Source organism: Amblyraja radiata, chromosome 25 (assembly GCF_010909765.2).
Source record: "Amblyraja radiata isolate CabotCenter1 chromosome 25, sAmbRad1.1.pri, whole genome shotgun sequence".
NCBI classification, from domain to species: Eukaryota; Metazoa; Chordata; class Chondrichthyes; order Rajiformes; family Rajidae; genus Amblyraja; species Amblyraja radiata.
The window spans coordinates 22,429,334-22,455,736 of NC_045980.1; the positions used below are offsets into that span (position 1 = coordinate 22,429,334).

At 43.9% G+C, this 26,403-nt stretch overlaps 2 protein-coding genes and 1 long non-coding RNA gene across 6 annotated transcripts in view; 2 read left to right on the plus strand and 1 right to left on the minus strand.

The window, feature by feature from the left end:
- The window catches only part of p2rx2 (purinergic receptor P2X 2), a 68,948-nt gene extending 43,081 nt beyond the window's left edge, over positions 1-25,867 (minus strand). The window contains exons 1-3 of one of the 3 annotated variants that reach the window (XM_033043404.1): positions 25,768-25,867; positions 23,511-23,559; positions 4,120-4,213 (exon numbers count right to left, since the gene is read on the minus strand). The gene's annotated coding sequence lies outside the window, so the exon portion shown is untranslated. The remainder of the gene's footprint in view (positions 1-4,119; positions 4,214-23,510; positions 23,560-25,767) is intronic. The other 2 variants (XM_033043402.1, XM_033043403.1) reach the window with 2 other exon arrangements.
- Positions 849-16,178, plus strand: mmp11 (matrix metallopeptidase 11). 2 transcript variants are annotated; one of them, XM_033043400.1, is made up of 8 exons: positions 849-1,200; positions 3,495-3,766; positions 4,732-4,875; positions 6,051-6,184; positions 8,251-8,492; positions 12,067-12,271; positions 14,212-14,469; positions 15,732-16,178. In XM_033043400.1, the coding sequence occupies exons 1-8, from the start codon at positions 958-960 to the stop codon at positions 15,875-15,877; spliced, it is 1,644 nt and encodes a 547-aa protein (XP_032899291.1). In that variant the 5' UTR covers positions 849-957; the 3' UTR covers positions 15,878-16,178. The 2 variants fall into 2 exon arrangements, with proteins under 2 accessions (XP_032899291.1, XP_032899292.1); XM_033043401.1 differs by lacking the exon at positions 849-1,200 and adding an exon at positions 1,607-1,797.
- On the plus strand, positions 17,061-18,122 carry LOC116987401. The gene is made up of 2 exons (XR_004415709.1): positions 17,061-17,911; positions 17,949-18,122. It is a non-coding gene; the product is annotated as an uncharacterized LOC116987401 (long non-coding RNA).
- Positions 25,868-26,403: the final 536 nt, after the last annotated feature.

Here is a 26,403-nt window from a genome sequence, read left to right on the forward strand (position 1 = left end):
CACTGTATCTCAAGTTTAAAGAAAATAAATACAGCCTATCCTGTCTCTCCTCATAACCAAGGCACTCCATCCCAGCTGACATCCCTGTGCATCTCAATAGACAATAGGTGCAGGAGTAGGCCATTCGGCCCTTCGAGCCAGCACCGCCATTCAATGTGATCATGGTTGATCATCCCCAATCAGTACCCTGTTCCTGCCTCCTCCCCATATGCCCTGACTCCGCTATTTTTATAGCCCTATCTAGCTCTCTCTTGAAAGCATCCAGAGAACCCGCCTCCACCGCACCTCTGAGGCAGAGAATTCCACAGAGTCTTCTGCACCCTGTTCAACTCGATCACATCTTCCTCTAACATGCTGGCCAGAATTCCACACAATTGTACTGTGTGGAAAACTGTGACCCAACAAGTGTTTTATAAAGTTGTACTGAGAACATGACGGCAGGCATCCTATGGTAAGCTTCTTTTGTACCGATAATTATAGAATCGTTTGTATGCGAGAAGGTTTACCAAATTAATATGCAGAATGTCTTTGGAAAATTATTCTCGAGAGCTAGTACTGTGCAATGAAAACCCCGCATGCAAAGATGTTTAATGGTGAAAAGCACACGAATGCTATCAACAATGCGAGCAGATCCCTTTAGAAAGACTGATTAGGCAAGACGTTTGATTCAATAGTACTTTATTGTGAAATCCTTTTTTTTTACATTCAGTAAAAAACTTACTGTACATGGGGACAATCATACTTAAGTACAACGTTTGAAAGGTAACACTTTGTCACGAAAAGGTCAAAGAAAGAGATGGGATGAAATAAGATCAGTGAGTGGTATTTCTGTGGAAAGAGGGTTGAGGTAACGTTGAAGGGAAGACGGCCTCCAGAAGGCTGCAGCCGATGGTTCTGATGCTGAGGGGAAGATGCAGAAGCCGAGGAACTATTTGAAACCAGTGGCGTGCGGCTGTGATGTACATGATCCACGCAGCGGAAACTGACACTAGGGAAATGGCAGCCCCCATGGAGCGGAGACTCCCCGCGGGACGTCCCCACGTGATGGGCTGGCCCGATTGCAGCGCCGGATCCGAGCAACATTGGCTGCCGGGGCTGCGGCTGCCGGGCAACATGTGGGCGATGAGTGTGGCCGCGCTATTCCTTTGTGCCAGCGTCCTTCCCGCTCCCAGCACGGAGCAGCGTCAGCGCCAGCGACGGGTAAGGCAAGCGGCTCAAGCGCAGGGGGAAATAAAACCTGTAGCATTCAGACAGTCCACACTGGCTACTCTGAGCTGCAGGATGATGGGGAAGGCGGCTTAGAGAGATTACACTTCTGATGCCGTTATTAGAGCGGTGGAAAGCGGCAGCGAGTTCATTTGTGTCATCCCGTTGTGTACCTTCCCTGCCCGCCCGCCCAGTCCCGGTCCCGGCGCATCTTTCCCCGCCACTGGCTCCCACTCCCTGTTCTCCCGGACTTTGTTTGTCGTCCCTGACCGTAACGCACATCGGTCGTTCTTTGAGACACCAGAGCCATGGATGCTGTCCTGGAGCTAAACAGACAAAGTGCCGGAGGAATTCAGCGGGTCGCGCCACATCTTTCGTGACGAAGGGTCTCGACCCGAAAAGTCGACAATTGCTTTTTCTCCACATATGTTTCTCCACCCGCTGAGTTACTCCGTTGGTTTGCTCTTTGCGATTTGCTCGGCCGTTCTTTGTTTCTCTGTTGCTTTTTTTGCTGATGGAAGCACAACTTTGAGTGTGGGCTCCAGGAGGACAAGTGTCGACATGCTCCCTGGTATTCAACAGAACATGCAGGTACAGTGAAGGAAGAGACAGCGGTTCCCGCTGACTTTGTCCGACAAATGCGCTGCATTTCTGCTGAACTCAGGGCTGCGCTTCTCTAGCAGACTCGGGCAGACTAAGCAAGGCATCTCACGGGGATCTGCAGCATAGAAGGTTCCCCTGGTGGGGTGAGTGGTGTGACCTCGCGAGTGGTCCTGAGTGTGAGAGTGGTGGTTGTGGGAGGGGCTGTCGCACTTGGGCGACTTAATCAGCGAGTTTAGAAGAGTGTCTTCGACCTTCGAAGCATGGTCGACATGTGGTCCTGGGAGGTCCTATGAGATCGCTGGAACTCTCCTTCATGCTCGAGGGTAGTTCCCGAATACTCGTGGCCTCAGCTAGGTCGCGGAAAAAATCTTCTTAACTCGTGGATTAGGTCGCCCAAGTGGGACAGCCCCTTTAGGTCACAGAATCAACAGCAGTAGGACGAGGCCTGTGGCGCACCATGTCTATGATGAGCACCACCAGATCTTTTTTTGGGGTAAACTAGCATCTACAGTTCCATGTGACCACACGCTACGTGCAAACTCTGTGGACCAGCTAGGGTGAAAGGTTTGGTACCATTCACCCTATCTGTGTTCATCATCATTTTGTACATCCATCAAATCTTCCCTTAGCCTCCTGTGATCCATGAAATACAAACCTCTCTCATACAAACCTCATAACTGGAGCAGGCTGGGTTTGGATTCTAACATAACTCAGAATCAGCGTCATCTGTGGAGGCAGGGAACTATCGGCAATCTGGGTGCAATATAGAAACAATGAAGAGCTGCAGATTCTGGAAACTGATCATAGGTTGGATGATAAGTGGAACCATATAAGAGAGGGAGGATGGACTGATGGAACCAGTGAAGGGAAACTGTGTTACGTTTGAGTGTCCACTCATCACCTTCCAGCCTCTGCCTCTGTGTTTCTGTATTCACCCACCCTTCCCCCTGCTTGGCTCCATCTCCCCATCATTCCCCTCCTCATCTGGTTCCATCTATCAGCTGCCAGTATTCACCCACCCTCTCACTTTTTATACTGGCGACCACCCCTCTCAGTCCTGATGCTCTCTTTCCAAAACCTCCACATCCTTCTTGTAATCGGGTGACCAGAACTGCATGCAATACTCCAACTGTGGCCTAACCAAAGTCTTGTAAAGCTGCATCTCGATCTCCTGACTCTTATACACAATCCCTTGACCAATGAAGGCAAGAATACATTATGCCTTCTTTACCACTCTTATCAACCTGTTGCCACTTTCAGGAAGTTCTAGTCTTCGACCCCAAGATCCCTCCATACATCAATGCTGTTCAGGCTCATGCCATTCATTGTAAATTTCCCTCCTTACATTTGTCCTCCCAAAGTGCAACATCTTATTAACACCACATTTATATATTTCACAAACAGTAGATGTCCCAGCACAGATCCTTGTGAAACTCCACTGGTCACAGACCCCCAGCCTGAATGTTGTCTTTCCACCACAACCTTTTCTCTACAATCAGTAAGCCATTTTTGAATCTACTGTAAGTACTACTCTTTTCACTCTCATCATCTCTTGATGCTCACTTGATCGTGATCCCCTCATTACTTTTCCCACTGCCATTGCCTTTTTATTTCTTCTATTCAACCATTCTATTCAAATCCTGAATCAGACTCTAACTAAATGTTGACCTCTTGAACTTTTTCAGGATTGGCTGCAGAAGTTGAATTTCCATTTTCCAAAGCAGAAGAGTGAGAGAAAGCAGTCGCTGTCATTGGTCAATGATCTGTTCCGGTCGACAGTTCCTATATTCCGTCTCGGTGCTGAAGAAGGGACAGGTCTGCAGAACCCTCTCCGATGTGGTGTCCCCGATCCACCCCCAGGGAAACATGGCCGCCGCAGATGGCATGGCAACACCAAACGGCGGAGACGATTTGTAATTGCAGGAGGAAGATGGAAGAAAACTGACCTAACCTACAAGTAGGAGATTACTCGGATTCCAGGGGCTTCAGGAATGCTTTTGTACATTAGAGTAATCGTTATAAGCATTTCTTACTGATGTGCCAATATACTAACAATAGATGTTTAAGAAGGAACTGCAGATGCAGGAAAATCGAAGGTACACAAAAATGCTGGAGAAACTCAGCGGGTGCAGCAGCATCTATGGAGCGAAGGAAATAGGCAACGTTTCGGGCCGAAACATTGCCTATTTCCTTCGCTCCATAGATGCTGCTGCACCCGCTGAGTTTCTCCAGCATTTTTATGTACCTACTAACAATCGATGTCAGCCTTCCAAACAGTAGTCCTTCCAAAGTTGATTTCTTTATACTTACCGAGAATAAATTCCATCTGCAATTTCACTTATTCATCAATGTCAATTATGATGATCCTCCTCAATAACAAAAATGCTCCTGATGTTTATGTAATCTGCAAAGATATTAATCATACAGCATATGACCAAAGTGATGGTTGCAACTCCAATCCCTCAAATATTCACAAAAGCAACCATCCATTAGCACCATATGAACACATTTTGGATCCAATGTTGGAATCATTGTTGGAATCTTTTGAAACAGTTTTCCATGTGGGAACATCAAAATCCTTGTAAACAACATCAGATGTCTCCATCATTGCTTCAAAAATCCTTCAAACTGGTCAAGCAGAATCTTCCACTCACTACGCATGTTGACTATCTGATTAGTCCCTGTACCACCAAGTGAATTTCAATCCTGTCCCTCAACGATTTCCAATAATTTCCAGACTAACTGATATTAACGTCAACATACCTGGCTTATTTCTGCTGCACACTTTAAACATTTTCCCACGCACTATAAATCTATGCTCTGGGAATTAGACTATGACCATTCAACTTTTGTGTATCCAACCGTGTACTTTTCAGAATCTTTCTTGCCCCTTTGGAAACTAATTTTTTTTCCCTCCCCCAGAATTGTACGTTTTCCTTGGCAACTCAGTCAAGTGAAAGTAAGGCGCATTATTGCTGAAGCAGTGAGCGTGTGGAGTGATGTAACTCCCTTAACATTCACAGAGGTACAGGATGGAAGTGCTGACATCATCATTGAGTTTACAAGGTAAGCCAGGAGATTCTTCTTATCGAGTCCACACACAAGATTAGAAGTTGTTCAGCCAGAGCTGGACACACCTCTCAGCATCTGCACACTTGCACTTCTTGTGCGTGGTGGCGGAAAGATTGGTGGAAACAGGGCCGCAACGTGAACGCTCTTTCCTTGGACCCCAGTCGGGAGCAAGTTAATTAATGCTCATGATAATTTATATCAGGCTGATGAAAACCCTTCTGCCAAGTCTTTAGTTTCTATGAGTGATCAGTGGCATGATTCATTCAGAGCTTAGAAGTAAGAAGGGTGCAAGACCTCTGAATGTGATTATATTACAGGTCCCCCAATAGCAAGTGGAAGATAGAGGAATAGATATGTAGACAGATTACTGAAATATGTCAAAGCAACAACATTGTCTTGGTTGGGTGAACTGTATCCAAGAGGGTTGCTTAATGTATGTGGATAGTCCAATTTGAGAAGGGAATATATTGGACCTTGTGTTGGGAAATGAGCCTGGCCCCGATTACCGATATTTCAGTGGAACTGCATTTTGGGGAGAAAGATCACAATTCCAAAGGTTTAACATTTTGTTGAACAGGGAGAACCTTGTGGGAAGTGGAGTAAGGCAAACTCCAATTAGGCATTAGATTGTGAGGGTATACTGGGAGCAGTTGTTATTGGGTAAGTCCACATATGACATGAAGTCACAAGGGTAACATACAAACTTCACACAGACAGCATTCAAAGCAGTGAGAAGTAGACTCTTTCTGATAACAAACCTAATTTTCATACATAGACCTTTGTGTATCATTCACTCACCTCCTTTCTAGCTCTTCTGCCTTCTGTAGAGGTTCTTCTTCCATACTGAAGCAGGAAAATAATCCATTGTGGCACCTTTTCAAACACATAATCTTATCCTTACCTTGGAAGAGGAGCTGTTTTGATTTATATCTCCAGAGCACTGTCAGAAATGTGTGCCGGCCATTCATCCCTTTATACCTGTTTCACCCTAAATCCAAACAATGCTAATCTGTGTTTTAATTCCATGTATCTACAATGGGGATATTCTGTTTAATGGCCTCATTGAATCACAGTACTGCAGTCTCTGTGCTTTCCCTATTTTAGTGTTGGAAAATTGTTTCTCTGCATCCCAAATTAATAACACCAGGTTCTCCCTCTTCACATTACAGGTACTGGCATGGAGATCACCTGCCGTTTGATGGCCCTGGTGGGGTCCTGGCCCATGCCTTCTACCCTCAAACTCCTCAGGCAGGAGAAATTCACTTTGACTATGAGGAACTGTGGACCACTGACAGTGACAAGGGTAGGCAAAATCAAAAAGCATCGCAATGCATCCAGATCTACACAAAGATCTGTGGGGGGAGTTCCAGTCTGCCCCGGGTAGCAGAGGTAGGTTGCGGGTTCTTCCCCCTCCTGTAGCAGCCTGATGCAACCAAGCCTTGGCTTGGCTGCTCTTGCTTCAGCAGAAAAACAGCCCACGCTGACATCTGCTTCAACGTCCTCCTAACTTAAGTCATAGCCTCTCTTGCAGTGGGCTCATGATGTGAGGATATTTGTAGAAGAGATTCACCAACATGTTACTTGGGATTGAGTGTTTCGATTATTCTTTAGACCAAATTTACAACATCTGATCATCCATGGTTCCCTTACCTTGCCGTCCTTATCCTTGTCCTTCCCCTTTACTGGAATATGCTGGTCCTGAACTTTGATGAGCTGGCCTTTAAATGTCAGATGTGGACTTGCACAATAACAACAGCTTCCAATTTACTCTCCGTATCTCCTGCCGAAAAACATTGCAATCGGCCTTTCTCCAAATTAGTACGTTCCTACGAAATCCAGATTTATCTATTCAAAACAATCTGAGAATGTATGCAGTTGTGATCATTATATGTGAGGGCTGTTCTAGAGTCTGACAATGGGGAAGATGCTGTTCTTCTATCTGGTGGTATCTATATTTTGTATTTTGCCTAATGGGTCAGGGGAGAAGAAAAAATGATGGGTGTGTGAGCAGCCTTGATTATGTCGGCTGCTTTCCTGAGGCAGTGTGAAGTATTGATGGAGTCAATGGGGAGGAGGCTTGTTTGTGTGATTTCTTGCAGTCGTGGCAAAGTAATTGTCGTACTATTACCAATTTTTACTGTTGCACCAAAGAAAGCAAGGAAGCATCCTACCCAGATACATCTGAAAGCTTTCTCGCTTTCTGTGGTGCAACAGTAGAAATTGGCGAAAGTAATTGGATACATGCCATATTTCCTTAGCCTTCTAATGATGTTGGTGCATTTTCTTGACCATAGCATCAATGTGGTTGAACCAGGACAAATTGTTGATAATTACAACTAGAAACTTGAAGGTCTTGACCATCTCCACTCCTGCATCATTTGTACAAACTGGGGCTATCTCTTCCTGCTACCCTCTTCCTGATATCAATGACCATCACCTTTGTTTCGATGACATTGTGGGAGAGTTTGTGGTATTGACACCATGCTGTTAAGCTCTCTCTCTCTCCTTCTTGTACTACATCTCATCATTATTTGAAATCTAGCTGACTTATTTCTGATAGGCAGAATGCAGGGAGGCTTTCCTTGGAATGGTGGGGTCGAATGCAAAGCCAAATTATTTTGTGATGCAGAAAAAGACATCCACGAGTGAAATATACAATAAGAAACATAAAATGCGGGAGTCACTCAGCGGGTCAGGCAGCATCTCTGGAGAACATGGTTAGGTGATGTTTCAGGTCGGGACCCTTCTTCAGACTGATTGGAAGGGGAACAGAGAGGTGGGGCAAAACAAATCCTGACGAGTGATATGTGGATATAGAAGTGGGGGGGGGGGGGGGGGGGGGAGTTGATAGGCAGATGATTGAACAAAGGCCAGAATTTTTTTTTAAAGGCAATAGGTGTGAGATGGCGACAGAAGAGTTTGGAATTGTGAAGCCAGAAGAAGGCATATATGTGCAAGTGGAGGGGGAAGGGGAGAAATTAATGTAAATCTATGTGGGGACGGGGAAGAGTGGGGGGGGGGGGGTATGTTGTTTGCAAGTTAGTTATCTAAAATTGGAAAATACAATGTTCATACCATAAGCAGAATATGAGAGAGAAAAATGTATTCATTCAGCTGAGTCCGTAGAATTTTCTACTGCAGAATGTGGTGGATGCCAAGTCGCTGAATATTTAGGGGGAGGATATAAATTGCTACGTGTCTTATGGTATATGAGGAGGCAACGGGTGTGCAAAGTGACAATTGGGTAAAGGTATTGCTCTTGGATAAGCTGGGGACTTGAGAAGAGGAGGGCTGGATAGTGCTGTAAACATTACTGTACATATCCTAATGTGACCAGACCTGACGCTCTTACCTCTGTTCTATGGACAGGTATTGATCTCCTGCATGTAGCAGCTCACGAGTTTGGCCATGTCCTCGGTCTGCAGCACTCACAAGACTCAAAATCTTTGATGGCGCCTTTCTACACTTTCCGTTACCCATTAAGGTTGGCAGAGGACGACAAGCAAGGGATACAGTACTTGTACGGCCGGTCTCACCACACAGGAGTCAATTTCTTCAATCCGGACATTGAAATCAATGAGTTGCCTAGTCTTCACCCTCTGGGAAAAGAGGTACAGTGGGACAAGCCTTACATCACCCAAGACTTTTCTCTTCCCCACCATTCATTTAGGTTGTCCTTTACTGACCCCATTACTTACTCTTGCTTCCCCACCAGCTCCACCAAAAAGCTCTATTGAACTCAGTTTTCAATTAGCTCCCAGTAACCACAGCTCTTGTGGTAGCTCCACATTTCTACCAGGGGTTGTGTGAAAAATGTGCTTCTCAATTTGACTTTGTCAGGCGGAGCCACATGTTGCTTAAATTACTCCAGTAATAATCCAATGGTACGAGATCACTTCTATTATTACAGTGAGATAATTTCAATTAATTAATCCAGTTTAACAAAAAAATGGAGCCAGTTACAGGGATCAAGAAGCTATTGCATTATAGTAAAGCATTTAACCTATGTGACCCTGGACCACTTTCACACATGTATGCAAGCTCCCACACACTATGCAGTTGTATCAAAACACTTGAGTGAAACCAATGGGACTAACCATGTCAACCAGGCACTGAATACTGACATCAATTTGCTCTGAGTCCAGTCAACCTTCCAAACAGCTCTGTACAGATGTCTGGGCTTGATGTCTACATTGGGAGAGCAGTGCAATAGGTGAATCAAGCAACAGTTAGAATAGTCACCATCTCAGAATTATGCCTGCAGACCACTCATCGGTCCCCACCATCACAGTCCCTGACTGCATCATATTGCAAAACTGGACACCACGGAAATAAGTTGGAGTTGCCCTGATTCCAGATTTCTTGATATATCATTGCATCAGGTCAAATGTGGGCAGTGAAACCTCCAACTCCTCAAGATGATGAATCTAAGCTTGACCTTGTTGAACAATACTCAGGAGCAGTCAGGTCTCTGGGCGGGGAATTTATGTGAATCACCATGTTTCAGACCAGCAGGACCTCTGAATTTGGGGAAGGTCGTGAGTAAAACCTATTGATTTGATAGCTTTAGATAGGAACTTAAGAATAAGGGGTAGGCCATTTCGGACTTTTTCACCCAGAGAGTTGTGAATCTGTGGAATTCTCTGCCACATAAGGCAGTGGAGGCCAATTCACTGGATGGTTTCAACAGAGAGTTAGATATGGCTCTTCGGGCTAATGGAATCAAGGGATATGGGGAGAAAGCAGGAACGGGGTACTGATTTTGGATGATCAGCCATGATCATATTGAATGGTGGTGCTGGCTTGAAGGGCCGAAAGGCCTACTCCTGTACCTATTGTCTATTGTCTACAAGGATATCTGGCAGAGGGAGAATTTTAAGATAGGGCGAGTCCAGGACTAGTATGTTCCATACTAGTGAAAAGCTGCAAGATTAGGGAAACCTGGTTGCTGAGCAATATTGAGGGTCTGGTCAGGAAAAAAACAGAAGCTTTATGTCAGCCAGACATAAGCAAATTCCTTGAGGAGTGTAAGAAATGCAGAAGTACAGTTAGGAAAATCGGTAGTGCTGAAATGTCAGTGGGTGAGCTCTTTAGGAGCAGTGACCACAGTTCTATTAGCTTTAAAATAGTTATGAATGAGGAAGGGTCAGGTCCACAAGTTCTAAATTGCATCAAGGCCAACTTTGATTTTATCACACAGGTACTTGCACAAGTTGATTGGAGTAGGGATGTCCCAAAAGTGAATGCTTTAAAAAATGTGAGAGTTCAAGGTATGCATTTTCCTGTAGGAATGGAGGACAAGTCAGGTAGAAGTAAGGAACCCTGGATGATGAGAGATATCAAGGTTCTGGTCAGTGACAAGAAAGAGGCTTGAGTCAAGTATAGGCAGCTGGGATCAAGAGTATCCCTGGAGGTAAGAGGGTGCTTGGGGAGCATAAGAAGGAAACCAGGATGGCATAAAGGAAGCCTGAGATAACTCTGGCAAATGAGATTAAAGAGAATCCAAATATATTTTTTAGGTACATTCAGAAAAAAGGGGTAACTAGAGAGAAACCAGAAACCAATGTAACCATCTATGTGTGGAGTTGCAGGCCAGAGGCAAAGTGCTCGATCAATAATTCTCTTCTGTTTTTACAACTGAGGAAGAATTTGGATAAATTAATGGCGATACCTTGAGGACGGTCTATTGCAATCGAGGAGGTGCTGAATATAACCATATAACAATTATAACCATATAACAATTACAGCACGGAAACAGGCCATCTCGATCCTTCTAGTCCGTGCTGAACACGTATTCTCCCCTAGTCCCATATACCTGCGCTCAGACCATAAATATAACCATCAGCCATGATCATATTTCCCAAGAGACATATGAAGCAAGATAAATCTCCTGGGGATGTGTGTGTGTGTATATGTGAGAGAGAGAGAGAGCGCCTGTTTGCACTAAATTGATTGATGAGATCAGGGGATCACCCTCTAATGAGGCATTGAGTAGACTGTGTCTAGCTAGAGTTTAGAAAAACGAATATTGATTTAATTAACGTAAAAATGTTTAAGGTACTTCATTGATGCTGGGGGGCTGCTTTCCCTCGAGGGGGAGTCTGGACCCAAGGAGTGTAGTGTAACTGAGAAAGGCTCAATCATTTATGACTATGACTTGGTAAGTCAAACCAGGGCAGGACCTTCACAGAGAATGGTAGAGTCCTGAGGTTCTCCACACAGATGGTGCTGGGTATATGGAATGAGCTGCGAGAGGAAGTAAGTAATTGAGGCTAATAGTATAAAATTATTTAAAAGCCAATTTGACAGTTGCATGGATTGGAAAGGTTTAGGGGAATATTGACCAGATGCAGGTACAGTAAATGGGTCTGGCTTAGATGGAGCATCTTGGTAGGCATGGATGATTTGGGCTGAAAGTCTTGTTTCCATGCTGTATGACTATATGACTAAATTGACCAGGATTGCAGTTCCAATTTGCAAGCTATGCCAGAGTGTGAATGCACTTGATGTATCAGCCAGATGCTGAGTATAACTTGCATGTGATGCTCCCTGTGATGGAAGAGCCTGGTATCTTTTACAGTTTCAATTATATCTTTGTGACCCAGCAGATTGGCCATATTCCTACTTGCTAACTGGTAAGGATGCCACATCTCTTGTTCCCCCCCCCCCCCCCCCCCCCCCCGAATTTGGTAATACAGAAACCACTGAATTCAGTGTGGTGAAGATCTCAAACCTGCTTTCAGATCAAAAATCCAGAATACTGACCAGGTGAGGTTATGAATTTAGCAAGTACAGTCAAAGAAGTACAGTCAAGGTACTGCAGTGTTTGGTGTTACGTTGATGATACACCGTGATGATGATGATGGAGTGAAGTGGAATGTTCAACCCTATTGGAAAGATAACAAACAAACTGCTGAGCTAGATACTTCTTGGGAAGTCTGAATATCACCCAGCCCAACCAAAGATGCGCTGTTCTAATTCAGTAGCCATTTCATGAGGTAACCGTGCTGATGAAGGTGGATTTGAACTGGTGTTGTTGATTTTCCCCTGGTCATTGCTTTGAATGTGTTGATGTGGTGTGTTTATCATTGTGACTCTGGCTGGAGACAAGACGGCCAGAGTCCTAATGAAGTTCCTGGGTCTTGTGATGATTATTGACTGATTATTTTACCTCTTTCATTGTAGCCAGCTGCTTGTGAGACAGACTTTGATGCAGTCTCAATGATCCGTGGGGAGCTCTTCTTTTTTAAATCCAAATATGTGTGGAGATTGAGAAATCGACAGCTTCAGCCCGGCTACCCAGCGCTGGCCTCCCAGCATTGGTGGGAATTCCCTGACCATATCAACGCAGGGTTCGAGGATGCCAATGGCAATTTCTGGATCTTTCAAGGTTCAATATCCTTTGTTTTTTTAACGTCTTCTATTCTAACCCTTCAATTGACTGCACCAGACCAGCTGTTGGAAAAGAAAGTGGGGTAACTATTACTTTTAAATGATTGTGTTCCACCACTGATTAGCAACGGACAGAGAGCCGGTGCTAAACAAATGAGTTTGTGGTGGAGGGCATGGAAAGCGGAACAAAATGAGGAAAACACAGAATGTAGAAACAAAAAACTGCGGATGCTGGTTTATACCCGAGATAGACACAAAGCGTTTGAGTAACACGGGTCAGGCAGCATCTCTGAAGAAAAAGGATAGATGATTCGGATCGCGACCCTTCTTCAGGCTGAAAGTAGGGGGTGGAGGGAGTGAGGAGCTGGAGGCGAGAAAAGACCTGGACCAATCAAGATCGGCCACAAATGACTTCAGGCAGGATAGTGCCCTGGTAGGTCCATGGTCTCTACAGATGGGGGCAGCCATTCCGGACAGAACTGTGATGAGGTTTTGGTACCCAAAGGGTGATGAGATTTTGGACCTTAACCAAATAGGGCTGCAGAGGTTTTGTTGCTGCGTATATCAAGCAGAAAATCAACAGAGTTTTAGTAGTTAGAACAGGAAAGTGCAGTTAAGGATCACCCATAGTGGGTCATAACAACATTTAAAAGACATTTGGGCAAGTACATGAATAGGAAAGGTTTAGAGGAAAATAGGCCAAACACAGGCAGGTGATGTAGATGGGGCACCCTGATCATCATGGGCAAACTGAGCTGAAGTGCTTGTTTTTGTGCTGTATGACTAGGATTCTAATCTGTTTGAACTACAGAGCAGGCACATGGAGCTGAAAGTCCTACTTTGCTTCAACCTATATCCTGTCCACCATTGTCCAGTCCCTACCCACTTACATCTGGAACATCTACCCGCTCTTCACCATTTCAATAACTTCCAATTCCTTGGGCCCATTGTCTCAATGTTTACCATTGGCATCCTGTCCTTTTAATAGACAATAGACAAAAGGTGCAGAAGTAGGCCATACGGCACTTCATGCCAGCACCGCCATTCAACGTGATCATGGCTGATCATCCACAATCTCCATCTTTATCTGGTAGGCCTCAGAGCCTTCTATTTCATCCTTGAACAGAGACCTAATCAGTTCCCCTCTACCAACACTCTCCTCTGTCTGGCAGAACCTGCCTGCACCCTGAAATATGTACTTTTTGAATCTGGCTTTCACATGGGGCCAGTTACCCTCTTAATTATGACTCAGATCAGGACAGCACAAAAAGAAAATCTCGTAGAGCAGTGGGGAGTTTTTCCAACAAGTTGGTTTATTCACAGCCTCAACAGTATATACTGGGAAGCATTCAGTGGATCCAGAGTGCTTGACATTCACAACACAGGCATTTCATACCTATCGCAATACAATGGTCACATGCAGATTTAATTCACCAGCATTTCACATTTGTTTGTAGTCTTTGATTCTTGTTTTATCTCTTCTTGGGGTTGCCTCTAGCTAAGTGACAGCTCGGACTTTTCTTCTTGTTTCGAAAACCATTCCATTTGTCCTGCAAATGGATGTCATTAAGTGACTCTTCTAATAATCATTTTTTTGCCCTCAGCCTGGTTTACAACATCCAATGTTTATCTTTGCTCCAGCTGCTATGTCTTGCAGTCTAAACATTTCCTAAATATATTTAATGTCTCTCCAAACATAACCTTAAAGTTACCTTGATTCTAGTACCCAGTAGAAGCCAAGAGTACAGATTTATACAAATATTATGAGATTCAAGAGGTTCCAAGCAATCATCTGGTCTTTAACTTTTTCCCGTGTTAAGCTGGGAAGGCTTTAACCGTCACCAAAGGTAAAAGTCAGTCTCCCTATAGACTCTATTTGCTTGTAATGTGCAGTATTCTTAATAATTTTACATAATTGCTCATTCTTTTCTCTTCCAGGCTCCAATTACTGGATCTATGATGGAGAAAAGAGAGTACTGGGCCCCAGGTTGATCTCCGACTTGGGACTTCCTGTGAGAGGTGTGCAGGCTGCTCTGATGTGGGGTGAAGAGCAGAATAAGATCTATCTCTTTGAAGGAAATTATTATTGGAAACTCAATGTCAACACAAATTCTGTGGAGAGTATTTACCCACACAGTACCAGTGATTGGCAAGGTCTTCCTCCCGGCATTGATGGGGCATTCCAGGATAAGCACGGTGAGTTTTCTCCAGGGGTGAAGCTGGAATTCTTCTGGGAATCTTTGCCAAAGCTTTTGGCGCTGGAGGGTGCGACCTTGAGGATAAATTCTTTAATGTGATTCTTATTTGCCTTCTCTTAGGAGCTGGCTCACAAAGGATTTCTAACAGAGATTAAGAATATAAGAAATAGGAGCAGGAGTGGCCCTTGGGCACTTTAACCTGCACCATCATTCAACAACTACTACTGATCACCCACTGCCATTTTCATCATTATCCTCAGTTCCCATGATTCCCTTAATATCCAGAAATCTATCAATTTGTTTTTTATTGAAGACCTTGACTGAGGTTCCACAGCCTTCGTTGTTCAAGGTTCACCACCCTGTGAATGAAGAAATGTCTCCTCAACTCGCTCGTCAATGGCTCAATCCAAATTCTCAGACTGTGTCCACATTTCGAATAGGCATAGTCATACAGCTTTGAAACAGGCCCTTCAGCCCAACATGCCCCATTCTGCACCATCTGCCCGCATATGGCCCATTTCCCTCTAAGCCCATTTTCTATCCAGTCAGCTATCTCTCCTTGGATCTTGAGCAATCTAAACTTCCAGAGCAGCCTACAATGTGGTGATATATTGATATGCAGGGAATGGAGTTATGTGCAGGCTGATATGGTACTGGTATCATGTTTGGCACAGATATTGTGGCCCAAAGGGCCTGTTCAATGTACTAACCCAAGTCTACTAACTCTGATGGTACACCAGCTGGTGGAACCGCTTTCCCCAGAGCAGGAAACCCACTCCTTCCTTCATGTCTTGTTCGTTCCCACAAAGGGATTTATTTTTCACTCTCCTAGGGCAACATAAATGTTTGCACTGTCACCAATGAACACATCAGCAAAATTACTTTAAAAATGGTATTGGTGGGGGTCGCAGAAGAGTGGTGTCTGATGTCTAACACTTGCAGAACTATATCTCACGTGTGTTAAATTCGAAACAGTAGGAAAGCAAAGCAAAGAAAATTGAAACATAGAATTGATGTTTAAAAGAGCCCTTGATGAAGCAGGAATCAGAGTGACAAGCGAGTGGACTGGGTAAACTGTGCTGAACTGAGTAACAGAGAGAAAACACATGTAGCCTGCCCTCTGCCATCAGATGAAGAAAGTATTGGGAAATGTTGATATTGTGATATGCACATTTTTAAAATGAAACCCTAATGCAAATCAGATTAGAGAAACCTTTAGGGGTTTTTTTTGTATGCTAACTCTGAGCCCTTTGTTGACAGGCTATGCTTACTTTCTTCGAGGAAGGAATTACTGGATGTTTGACGCTGTTCAAGTTAAGATACAAGAAGACTACCCAAGGCTGATAGGCCAAGACTTTTTTGGATGTCCTTCTTCATTCGGTTATACACGTGGCTCTTCAGTTTGAAGCTCCCGTGTCTGCCTTTCCAATACTGATCATGAGCTTCCTATTTACTCTTCACTCTGGATGTTTCTATTCCCACTTACTTTTCTGGGATTTGTTATATACAATGAGCCAAATTAGATTGACCCTTGTGGTTCAACAAGATGGAAGGAGGATTCAGTAAAATTGAATGTTGGAAGGAAAGCTCACCTATGTAAGAGAGCTCTCTTCATTCTTTCCTCATCCACCTACCAAAGTACAAAATCCACAGTTCTGACTGATCTCAAGTTTGCCCATCAAAAAAAAAAGAATATCCACTTCATAATTTTTCTCTTTTTTCCCCAGGGTGGAAATGTCCAACACTAAACGGTACAGCTATAAAGTGAAAGGGGAAAAAGAGTAATGCAGATGTGCGGGGCAAGTTATATATTTTTTACACTGAGTGGTGGGGGTCTGGAACGCATTGCCAGGGGTGGTGGTGCTGGATGCAAATACGATAGTGGCGTTTAAGATGCTTTTAGATAGGCGCATAGAAATGCAGGAATTTGAGGGATATGGATCTGTAAAGGCAGATGAGATCAATTTAACGTGGCATCATGTTCAGCACAAACATTGTGGACCAAAGGACTTGTTCCTGTATATGTACTTTAGACTTGAGAGATACAGTGCAAACAGATCCTACGGGCCATTGAGTTTGTGCCAACCAGCAATCACTCCAAACACTAAAACTATCTTGCACACTAGGGACAAGTTACAATTTTACTGAAGCCAATTAACCTAAAGCCTATATGTCTTTGGACTGTGGGAGGAAACCGGAACACCCGGAGGACTGTTGTTCTATATACTGTTCTGTGCTCAAACTGATAAATAATTTAATGATAGGCCTCGTCACCTTAGTGGCACATTACACATCAACTGTACCACAGAGGGTCTTGCAGCAGGGAAAAAGGCCTTTAACCCACTTATCTTGTGCTGTCCACCAAGCCCACATTGCGCAAATACCATTTTATTTTCCACACATTCCCAACTAGCCCTTTATTCTACCACTCACCTACATACCGCGAGCGATTTACAGTGGTCAATTAGCCACAGAACGCACACAAATTTGGATTTGGGGGAAATTAGAATAACTGGAGGAAACCCAAATGGCTACAGGGAGAATGTTCAAACACCGGGTTCAATCCTGAGCCATGCTCTGAGGCACCTTAGTGGCACATTACACATCAACTGTACCACAGAGGGTCTTGCAGCAGGGAAAAAGGCCTTTAACCCACTGAGCTTGTGCTGTCCACCAAGCCCACATTGCACAAATACCATTTTATTTTCCACACATTCCTAACTAGCCCTTTATTCTACCACTCACCTACATACCGCGAGCGATTTACAGTGGTCAATTAGCCACAGAACGCACACAAATTTGGATTTGGGGGAAATTAGAATAACTGGAGGAAACCCAAATGGCTACAGGGAGAATGTTCAAACACCGGGTTCAATCCTGAGCCATGCTCTGAGGTAGACTGTGTTGCCCCTAATGTTAACATTATTTTGGTTCTGGAGTAACATTCGTGAGGGAAGGACTACACTGCTTATGTAAAAGCTTAAATGTGATTTAGAAGATACCCATCTTGGTCCCACCACAAGGGCCTACACAGATACAGGAATGATGGGAGGAACGGACTCGCCTGCTGAGTGGTCAGAAGGTCAACGTGGGCTACTTTGTCGGATTGTCAGGTGGGAATGTTCAAAAAGCAGAATTCAAATTGCGTTTGGTCAAATTCTCCTCTGAGATCAGGGCAGGGCTATCAGAAGATAAGACACAAGGTTGGTCCACTGTATTTTCTTGCAAACCCTCCAGCAACATGACTGCTACTTAAAATGTAATGATTTAATAGGAGTTTCATGGGAACCTCTTGTTTCATTCAGTAGTTTCTACCCTCCTATACTAAGCCGCAGAATTAGTACAGGACTCAATCTAAGCTTTGCATATGTCATCCAACATTTTAAAAGTTGTGCTTTGGCAGTGAACCAGGAGCAGCATTGAGAAACATCACAGTGCAGGTGTTCCCTCACAGAAAAGTGACAAAAGGTTAGAAAGTCCAAACCCCCCCTCCTATAATCCGGACATAATTACGAGAGCTCAGTTGAAATTCTATCAACGGCCACAGGTGGCATTGCCCATGGCGAGCACTCTTGGATAGTGTCTGTCCGTCGCAAAAGAGTTATTTGTTTACATCTAAATAAAATCCCTCCTTGGCCTAGTCTAATTCTATCTCTGCTGGTTCAAATATTTTTGCGTTTCAACTCTGCCGGGCTCTACGCACCTACACAACCCTTCCTCCCACCATTCTGTTTAATTTCCCCCTTACCTTCTGGAACTCAGAACTTCCTGTCAAGCCTTCTCTAATTTACTGGGCACCTTTAAAAGGCTGATTCCCAAAATCCATTTTCAACTGTGATCTCAATCTTCTCTCCTAACTGTTGTGCAAAGACAATACACTAAACCCTCATTTTAACACATCCCCTTAGAGAGCCCCGGCTTCCCACCCCACTCCTGATTCGCAAATATAAAATCACACACATCAAAAAGAAGTGATGATAACTATCTCACACATCAGTTGAGGGTAGTGGAGTCCCAGATTAGACACAAATGTTTCATGTTCATAGACTATAAGGAAATACGTTTTATAGAGTTTTAAAGAGTAGGAGTAAACGGGTCCTTTTCAGAATGGCAGGCAGTGACTAGTGGGGTACCACAAGGCTCAGTGCTGGGACCCCAGCTATTTACAATATATATTAATGATTTGGACGAGGGAATTGAATGCAACATCTCCAAGTTTGCGGATGACACAAAGTTGGGGGGGGGCAGTGTTAGCTGTGAGGAGGATGCTAGGAGGCTGCAAGGTGACTTGGATAGGCTGGGTGAGTGGGCAAATGCATGGCAGATGCAGTATAATGTGGATAAATGTGAGGTTATCCACTTTGGTGGCAAAAACAGGAAAGTAGACTATTATCTAAATGGTGGCCGATTAGGAAAAGGGGAGATGCAACGAGACCTGGGTGTTGTGGTACACCAGTCATTGAAAGTAGGCATGCAGGTGCAGCAGGCAGTGAAGAAAGCGAATGGTATGTTAGCATTCATAGCAAAAGGATTTGAGTATAGGAGCAGGGACGTTCTACTGCAGTTGTACAGGGTATTGGTGAGACCACACCTGAAGTATTGTGTACAGTTTTGGTCTCCAAATCTGCGGAAAGACATTCCTGCCATAGAGTGAGTATAGAGAAGGTTCACCAGACTGATTCCTGAGATGTCAGGACTTTCACATGAAGAAAGACTGGATAGACTCGGCTTGTACTCGCTAGAATTTAGAAGATTGAGGGGGGATCTTATAGAAACGTACAAAATTCTTACGGGGTTGGACAGGCTAGATGCAGGAAGATTGTTCCCGATGTTGGGGAAGTCCAGGACAAGGGGTCAGTTTAAGGATAAAGGGGAAATCCTTTAGGACTGAGATGAGAAAAACATTTTTCACACAGAGAGTGGTGAATCTCTGGAACTCTCTGCCGAAGGTAGTTGAGGCCAGTTCATTGGCTATATTTAAGAGGGAGTTAGATGTGGCCCTTGTGGCTAAAGGGATCAGGGGGTATGGAGAGAAGGCAGGTACAGGATACTGAGTTGGATGATCAGCCATGATCATATTGAATGGCGGTGCATGCTCGAAGGGCCGAATGGCCTACTCCTGCACCTATTTTCTATGGTTCTATAGTCCCATATTATAGGTGAGATCCAAGGTGAAGCACCAAATCACAGAAATTGGGCCTTTCACATCTCTGCCAAATAGTAAAAGATTTTCCAGCTTCATCCCCTCCACAGATCACAGCTCGTAGTTATAGAGTCATACAGTGTGAAAACAGGCCCTTCTAGCCCATGCCGACCAACACTCTTCATCTACACTAGCCCCACCTGCCTGCAGTTGGCCCATATCCCCCCAAACCCATCATATCCATGTGCCAGTCATAATGTTTTTTAAACAATGTAAGAGACAAGACAAGAGACATTTATTATCACATGCACCAATTGGTACAGTGAAATTTGTGGTCACCATACAGTGACCACATTTGTGGTAACAGTACCTGCCTCAATTATCTCCTCTGGCAGTTCGTTCCCTATACCTACCACCCTTTGTGTAAATAATACTTGATCTTCAAGTTCCTATTAAATCTTCCCCCCTCTTTAAAGGACACTTTAAATCTATGTCCTCTCTTTCTTGATTCCACCTATGGATAAGACTCATTTACCCAATCTAATCCTCTCATGATCTTCATGACATCTCCATATGATCACCCAGCATCCTCCTGCACTCAAAGGAATAAAGTCCTCGCCTGCTCAACTGCTCTCTTTAGCTCAGGCTCTCGAATCCTTGCAACATTCTTGTAATTTTTCTCTGCACCCTTTCCAGCTTAACATCTTTCATAACAGAGTGAGCACAAAACTCTAAATGTGGCCTCACCAACATCCTGCACAGCTGTAACATGGCCTTCCAACTTCAATATGCTGACTGATGAAGGCCAATGGGCTGAAAGCCTTCTTGACCACCCTATCTACCTGTGACATGACTTTCAAGGAACTATGCACCCACACTTCTAGATTCCTCTGCTCTACAACTCTCCCCAGAGCCCTACCATTCATTGTGTAGGTCCTGCCCTGGTTAAGACTTCACACCTCGCTCTTCTCTGTATTAAATTCCATCAACCATTCCTCAGCTCATCTACCCAGCCGATCAAGACTTTCACTACCATCTTCACTGTCTCCAATACCACTCCCTTTACTGTCATCTGCAAACTTACTAATCATGCTGTGTACGTTCTCATCCAAATCATTGATATGGATGATGAACAGCAATGGGCCCGGCACCGAACCCTGAGGCACACCACAAGTCACAGGGATCCAGTCTGAAAAACAACCTTCCCCCTTCACCCTCTGTTTCCTTCAATGATGCCAATTTTCTATCCAGTCAACTAACTCCTTGGATCCCACGCAATCTAACCTTCCAGAGCAGCCTACCATACCGAACCTTGTCAAATGGCCTGCTGAAATCCATATATATACAAAATCTACAGCTTTGCCCTCATTAACCTTTTTAGTCACATCTTCAAAAAACTCAATCAAATTGGTGAGATGCGATCTCCCACATACTAAACAGTGCTGACTATCCCTAATTAGCCCATGACCATCATAATTATCTCTTCATGTCCCAGACGTGGTTGGCTTGGACTCGGTGGACTGAAAAGTTTATTTCCATGCTGTGCCTTTCAAACGATCAATAGTGTGCAATGATCAGAGAAAATCTTTTCACACAGAGGATGGTGGGACTGGCAACCAGTTGCCAGAGGAAATGATTGAGGGAGGTACTCCACTACTTCCAATCCGCCAGCCTGAAAAAGGTACATTTAGTCGAACTCTTTGTTTTCTAATGGACAGCTAGATTTCAATCCATTTTAACACAATCCTTCCATTACCAGACTCATAATTTATACACCAGCCTCCTCTATGACACCGTGGCAAATGCCGTTTGTAAATGCAAGCACAGAACACACACAGGTTCCCTTCTGTCAACTCTCCTTGGTTCAGATAAGAATTTGGGTGAACTTGTCGCACACAATTGAACTTTAATAAAACCACACCAAATAGGTTTCATTGTATTCATCTTTCCGGAATGTTTAATTATTTCCACTTTTGATTATTGATTCTGGCATCTTGCCAACATTAGATGTTAAACTAGCTGGCCTATAGTTTTTCACCTTCAGTCTTTTTGAACAAGGGAGTCACATTGCAGTTTTCCAATTTTCCAACACCTGGAATTCAGCAAATTAAAAACAAAATCAGCAATCTCTGCAGCTTGTTGTTTAAAACCTTTGGGTGCAGGTCATCCGCTTGACTTGTCTGCTTTTAGCTCGATGAGTTTCATTAATGCTTTGTCCCTAGTGATATCAATCTTTACAATTTCCTGTTTTTTATTTGAAATTAGCCATTCTGTTATTTTAGAGATTTTGTAGTATCTTCCAAAGTAAAGTTTGATTAAAATGTTGATTTATCATACCTGCCATGTCTTTCCTGTTATTAATTCAACAGCCTCTTTCTTTGGAGGTTATCTCATTTATTTGTGCACCTTTTTCTTCTTCTTGGAAAAGCCATAGAATTTCATCATGTTAATTTTGATATTTCACAAGTTTAGTCTCGAGATACAGCGTGGAAACATGCCCTGCGGCTTAGCGAGTCTGCACCCTCCAATTATCAAAAGTACATTAATTCTATGTTAACCACGTTTCGCATCCAATACACTAAGGGCAATTTACAGAAGTCAATTAACCTACAAGCCTGCATGTCTTTGAGATGTGGGAGGAAACCAGAGCAGCTGGAGAAAACCCACGTGGTCACAGGGAGAACGTACAAGCTAGTTGATCTTAAAAACTTCTTCAAGTCTTCTGGTCTACCACCAGGCCTTTAGCGTTTAGAGATAAAGCATGGAAACAGCCCCCATTAGCCCATCGAGTCCAAGCCAACATCCATCACCCATTCCCATTTTTTAAAATGTTCTCTCACTTTCTCATTGTTAAACATTGATCACTTATTCACACTGGTCCTATATTATCCCACTTTCACATCCACTGCCTACACACTATGGGCAATTTACTGAGACCAATTAACCTACAAACCCACACATCTTTGGGATATTGGAGTAAACAGGAGCACCCAGATGAAATGTGCAAACTCCACACAGACAACACCCGAGGTCAGGTCTCTGGCGCTGTGAAACAGCAACTGTACTACGTGCGTTACTGTGCTGCCATAAAATACTTTGCCAATTTGTATACCCTAGCTTTCAATTTAGCATTATGCTCGACCTCCTTCTCTCAAAATCCCTTCTAAGAGAGTGAAGGATTGAACCTAGAGATATATCAAAGTTATCTGCTTCCAGTCTGGAAAAAAATTAATAACGTGTTCAATCCATGCTAACAATCAGTCTCCAATCCATGCTTACACAATCCCCATCTCACTGCCCACCCCCAATGCAGTAAGCTTTTGTGCATCTGCCTTTTATGTGGACTCTTATGAAATGCCTTCTGGAAATCCAAACAAGTTCCACTCTATCGATTCTGCCTGTGGCATTCTCACAGGATTCTGAATACTTTGTCAAACATGATTTTTATTTTGTAAAAGATCATTTTGACACTGTTTAGATTGTAACAATCCTACCTAAACGAGTAGTTATTTCATTTATTTTTTCTCACTTTTTGCCTCCCTCCTATCTTGAATTTTCCAATCCACTGTTGACCTCCTGGAACTCCCCGAGTTTTCAAAAATGTCAACCAACTTCTCCATCATCTATTTGCAGTTACTTCCTTTAAACCTCAGAGGTGTACATCAGGTCCCATTTTCATACCTGCTTTTAGTCCCATCAGTTTTCCAGTACAATGTTTCTCGTGATCAGTACTGTTCCAAGTTTTTCCTTCTACTTGAAACTAACTCATCCATTATCTTTGTGATGTGGACAGAGTCCTTGTTCGGGAAGAAACCCTTTAACATTTCCTCTTTAATTGGGTTATCCTATCCAATATTTCACACTCATCCTCCGTAACAACAAAATCGACAACTTACCTTCTTGGATCAATGTATTCATTGCGACTGCAATGTATTAATTGAAAACCTTCTTCTTCTTCTTCTTCTTCTTCTTTGGAGTTTTACGGCAGCCGGCATCCGCAATGTTGCATTGCTGCCACCTTCTGGCTTCATTCTACAGTACTCATGTCTTTACATTATATCCTTTTTATAAGGCCAGAGGCCCTCAAGAAATCAAACAACTTTATTCCTTTTCCTTTCCCTCCACACTCTAGAATGTTCTTTACTGATATTTCTGTCAATCCAATTTTCCTCATTTCAATGATCATAAATCCTCTTTCTGTCTCATATCTCCTACATGCAATTAGGGCATGCTGAACTGTTTCTGGCTGATGGCATTACTCACACAGCCCAGTAGGGTGTTTTCCCAATATTTTTAATGTGCTGTTCAGGTGAGTGTGTCCTATCCTCAATCTTGTTAATACTACCTGTTCCCTCCTGTTCCCCCCCTCTTCTTGCTGTAATGCCCACTCTGTTTTGTAGCGAATAGAGGTGTCTCCCCTTTGTCTCCTGTTCCCAGTATTGTTGCCATTCCTGATTTATTTTCTTCCACACAATGTGTTTTCCTTCAGATTTGGATAGTTGTATGTTTACCTCTATGTTTCTTTTTTTTTACAGCCTCCTTTGCTAATTTATCCACCTTTTCATTCCCTAGAACACCAATGTGTGCTGGGACCCACAACAAAGTAACGTCACTGCCCCTCCTTGTCACTTGGCTTAATAGTAGCAGGATTTCATAAACTAAGTCAGGCCGCCTATGGGATGCACCAGACCCAATACTCTGGATTGCAGATAATGAGTCGCTACATATTAATACTTTGCATGGTTGCACCTGTTCCATCCACCGAACTGCCATCAAAATAGCGTACAGTTCCACTGTATATACTGTCAAATAGTTATTTGTTCTTTTGTAAAGCTCAACATTCATCCCCTGGACTACCACAGCCGACCCAGTTGTTTCAGCTACTGGGTCCTTTGATCCATCTGTGAAAATTAAGAGGTGTTCCCTGTATCTATTATTTATATGGCTATGATATTCTGTCTTTAGGTCTGAATTTTTGTTCCTCCTTTTTGCCTCCCATATCTCCAGATCAACTTTTGGGATGTTCAGTAACCATATTGGCACAGATGGCCACAATACTGCAGGGCAGAACTCTTTGTCCTCTACTCCCATGTCCCTTGCCACAACTCCTCCAACCCAGCCGAAGCTTCCAGACTGAGCCACCCCTCTCAATTGAAAACCTGCTTCTTCTTCTTGTAGGATTCCGGCAGTGTAGACGCTGCTAAGCGTATTACTGCCCTCCACAGGTCAAAGTTTGAACTAAATCCTTACATACAGTCCTGTAACTTGCAGGAATTGAAGAACAGCCCTGGATATCAGTTGATGTTTCTCACTGTGTCCAAACAAAGATGAAACAGAAAAAGCCTCAACTCCAAGTCCTGTCAGTCTAACAAACAATACTTCTCTTTCTACCCTGTACTTTTTACATTCTAGGAAAACATGCTTAACTGTCTCATTACTCCCACATTCACACAAGCCAGAAACATGTTTCCCTACAATGCACAAATAGTAATTTAACCCACAGTGTCCCAACCTCAATCTACACAGTTTAACTGAGTCCCTACGGGACAGAGATGTACAGAAACATATTTTCCTAACTTCAGATTGTATAGAAAAGTAGTGTCTACCCGACTTCCATTTCCCATCCTCTCTGCCATTCTTTTGTTAAGCCCTCTTTAATTATTTCTCTCAGTTCCACTCTCCCCAATAATACATGGATATCTATTTCTCTTCTTAAACTCTCCTTTGCTATGAGGTCCACCTGCTCATTCCCCCTCACCCCAGCATGCCCGGGAACCCAGCAAAAAGTGATGTTACACGCAAACCCAATTCTAGAAAACACACTAATGATTTCATTTAGAATGTCAGGACGAACTTTAGATTTCCCTACTCTTAAAGTTTCAAGAGCAGCTGCAGAATCAGAACAGATAATGACTTCACTAAAACTGGCTTCCTCAATCCACCATAGAGCCCATTGAATTGCCATTAATTCAGTCGTGAGAACAGAGCTTCCATCAGAAATGCGCCGGCCAATCTTCAACCCAAGCTGCTCCACATACACTCCAAACCCAGCTCTCCCACTAACTGGATCTTTAGATCCATCTGTAAAAACAATCAAAGTGCTCTCACTGATTGAATTAAGATATTCCACTATTCTTGGAGTCAATTGAAAACCTCTCACACCCTCTACCGTTTATACTCAATCCAAGTATTTCGTTAGTTAAAATAACACAAAGTGCTAGACGAACACAGCGGGTCGGGCAGCATCTGTGCAGGGAAATGGACGGCTGACGTCTCATCAATACTGAGAGTGTGGAGTGAAGATACCGAGTGTACGAGAGTGACGATGCGACATCCGGCCGCTCCCGTGTCACCCGGGAAGGTGATTGCGAGTCCGGACATTGACGCAACAACCGCAGTAACTCAGCGGCTCAGGCGGCATCTCTACAACCCGAGACATCCCGCATCGAGATCCTTCTTCAATCCCGGACCTCCGGGTTTGTGTTCCGCCCGAACCTGTGTTCCCTACGTCTTTGTTCCGGCCAGTCCCGTCTCCCCCGGTTGTGTATTCCGCCCTGTCCAGCGTTACCAGGAACAGTCTTCTGTCCTGACTTGTGTCCCCCGAGTGTGTGTGTTCCTGGTGTGTGCGTGTTCCGTGTATGTGTGTGTGCGTGTCCCGTGTATGTGTGTGTCCCGGGTGTGTGTGTGTCCCGGTGTGTGTGTGTGGCCCGGGTGTTGTGGGTGCCCCGGGTGTATGTGTGTGTGCCCCGGGTGTATGTGTGTGTGTCCCGGGTGTGTGTGTGTCCCGGG

Excerpts from the sequence above, each read along its gene's own strand:
- mmp11 (XM_033043400.1), top strand. The coding sequence starts at position 958 with ATGTACATGATCCACGCAGCGGAAACTGACACTAGGGAAATGGCAGCC. Across the intron at positions 3,767-4,731 it reads AAAACTGACCTAACCTACAA|AATTGTACGTTTTCCTTGGC; the intron begins GTAGGAGATTAC and ends TCCCTCCCCCAG. Across the intron at positions 12,272-14,211 it reads CAATTTCTGGATCTTTCAAG|GCTCCAATTACTGGATCTAT; the intron begins GTTCAATATCCT and ends TTTCTCTTCCAG.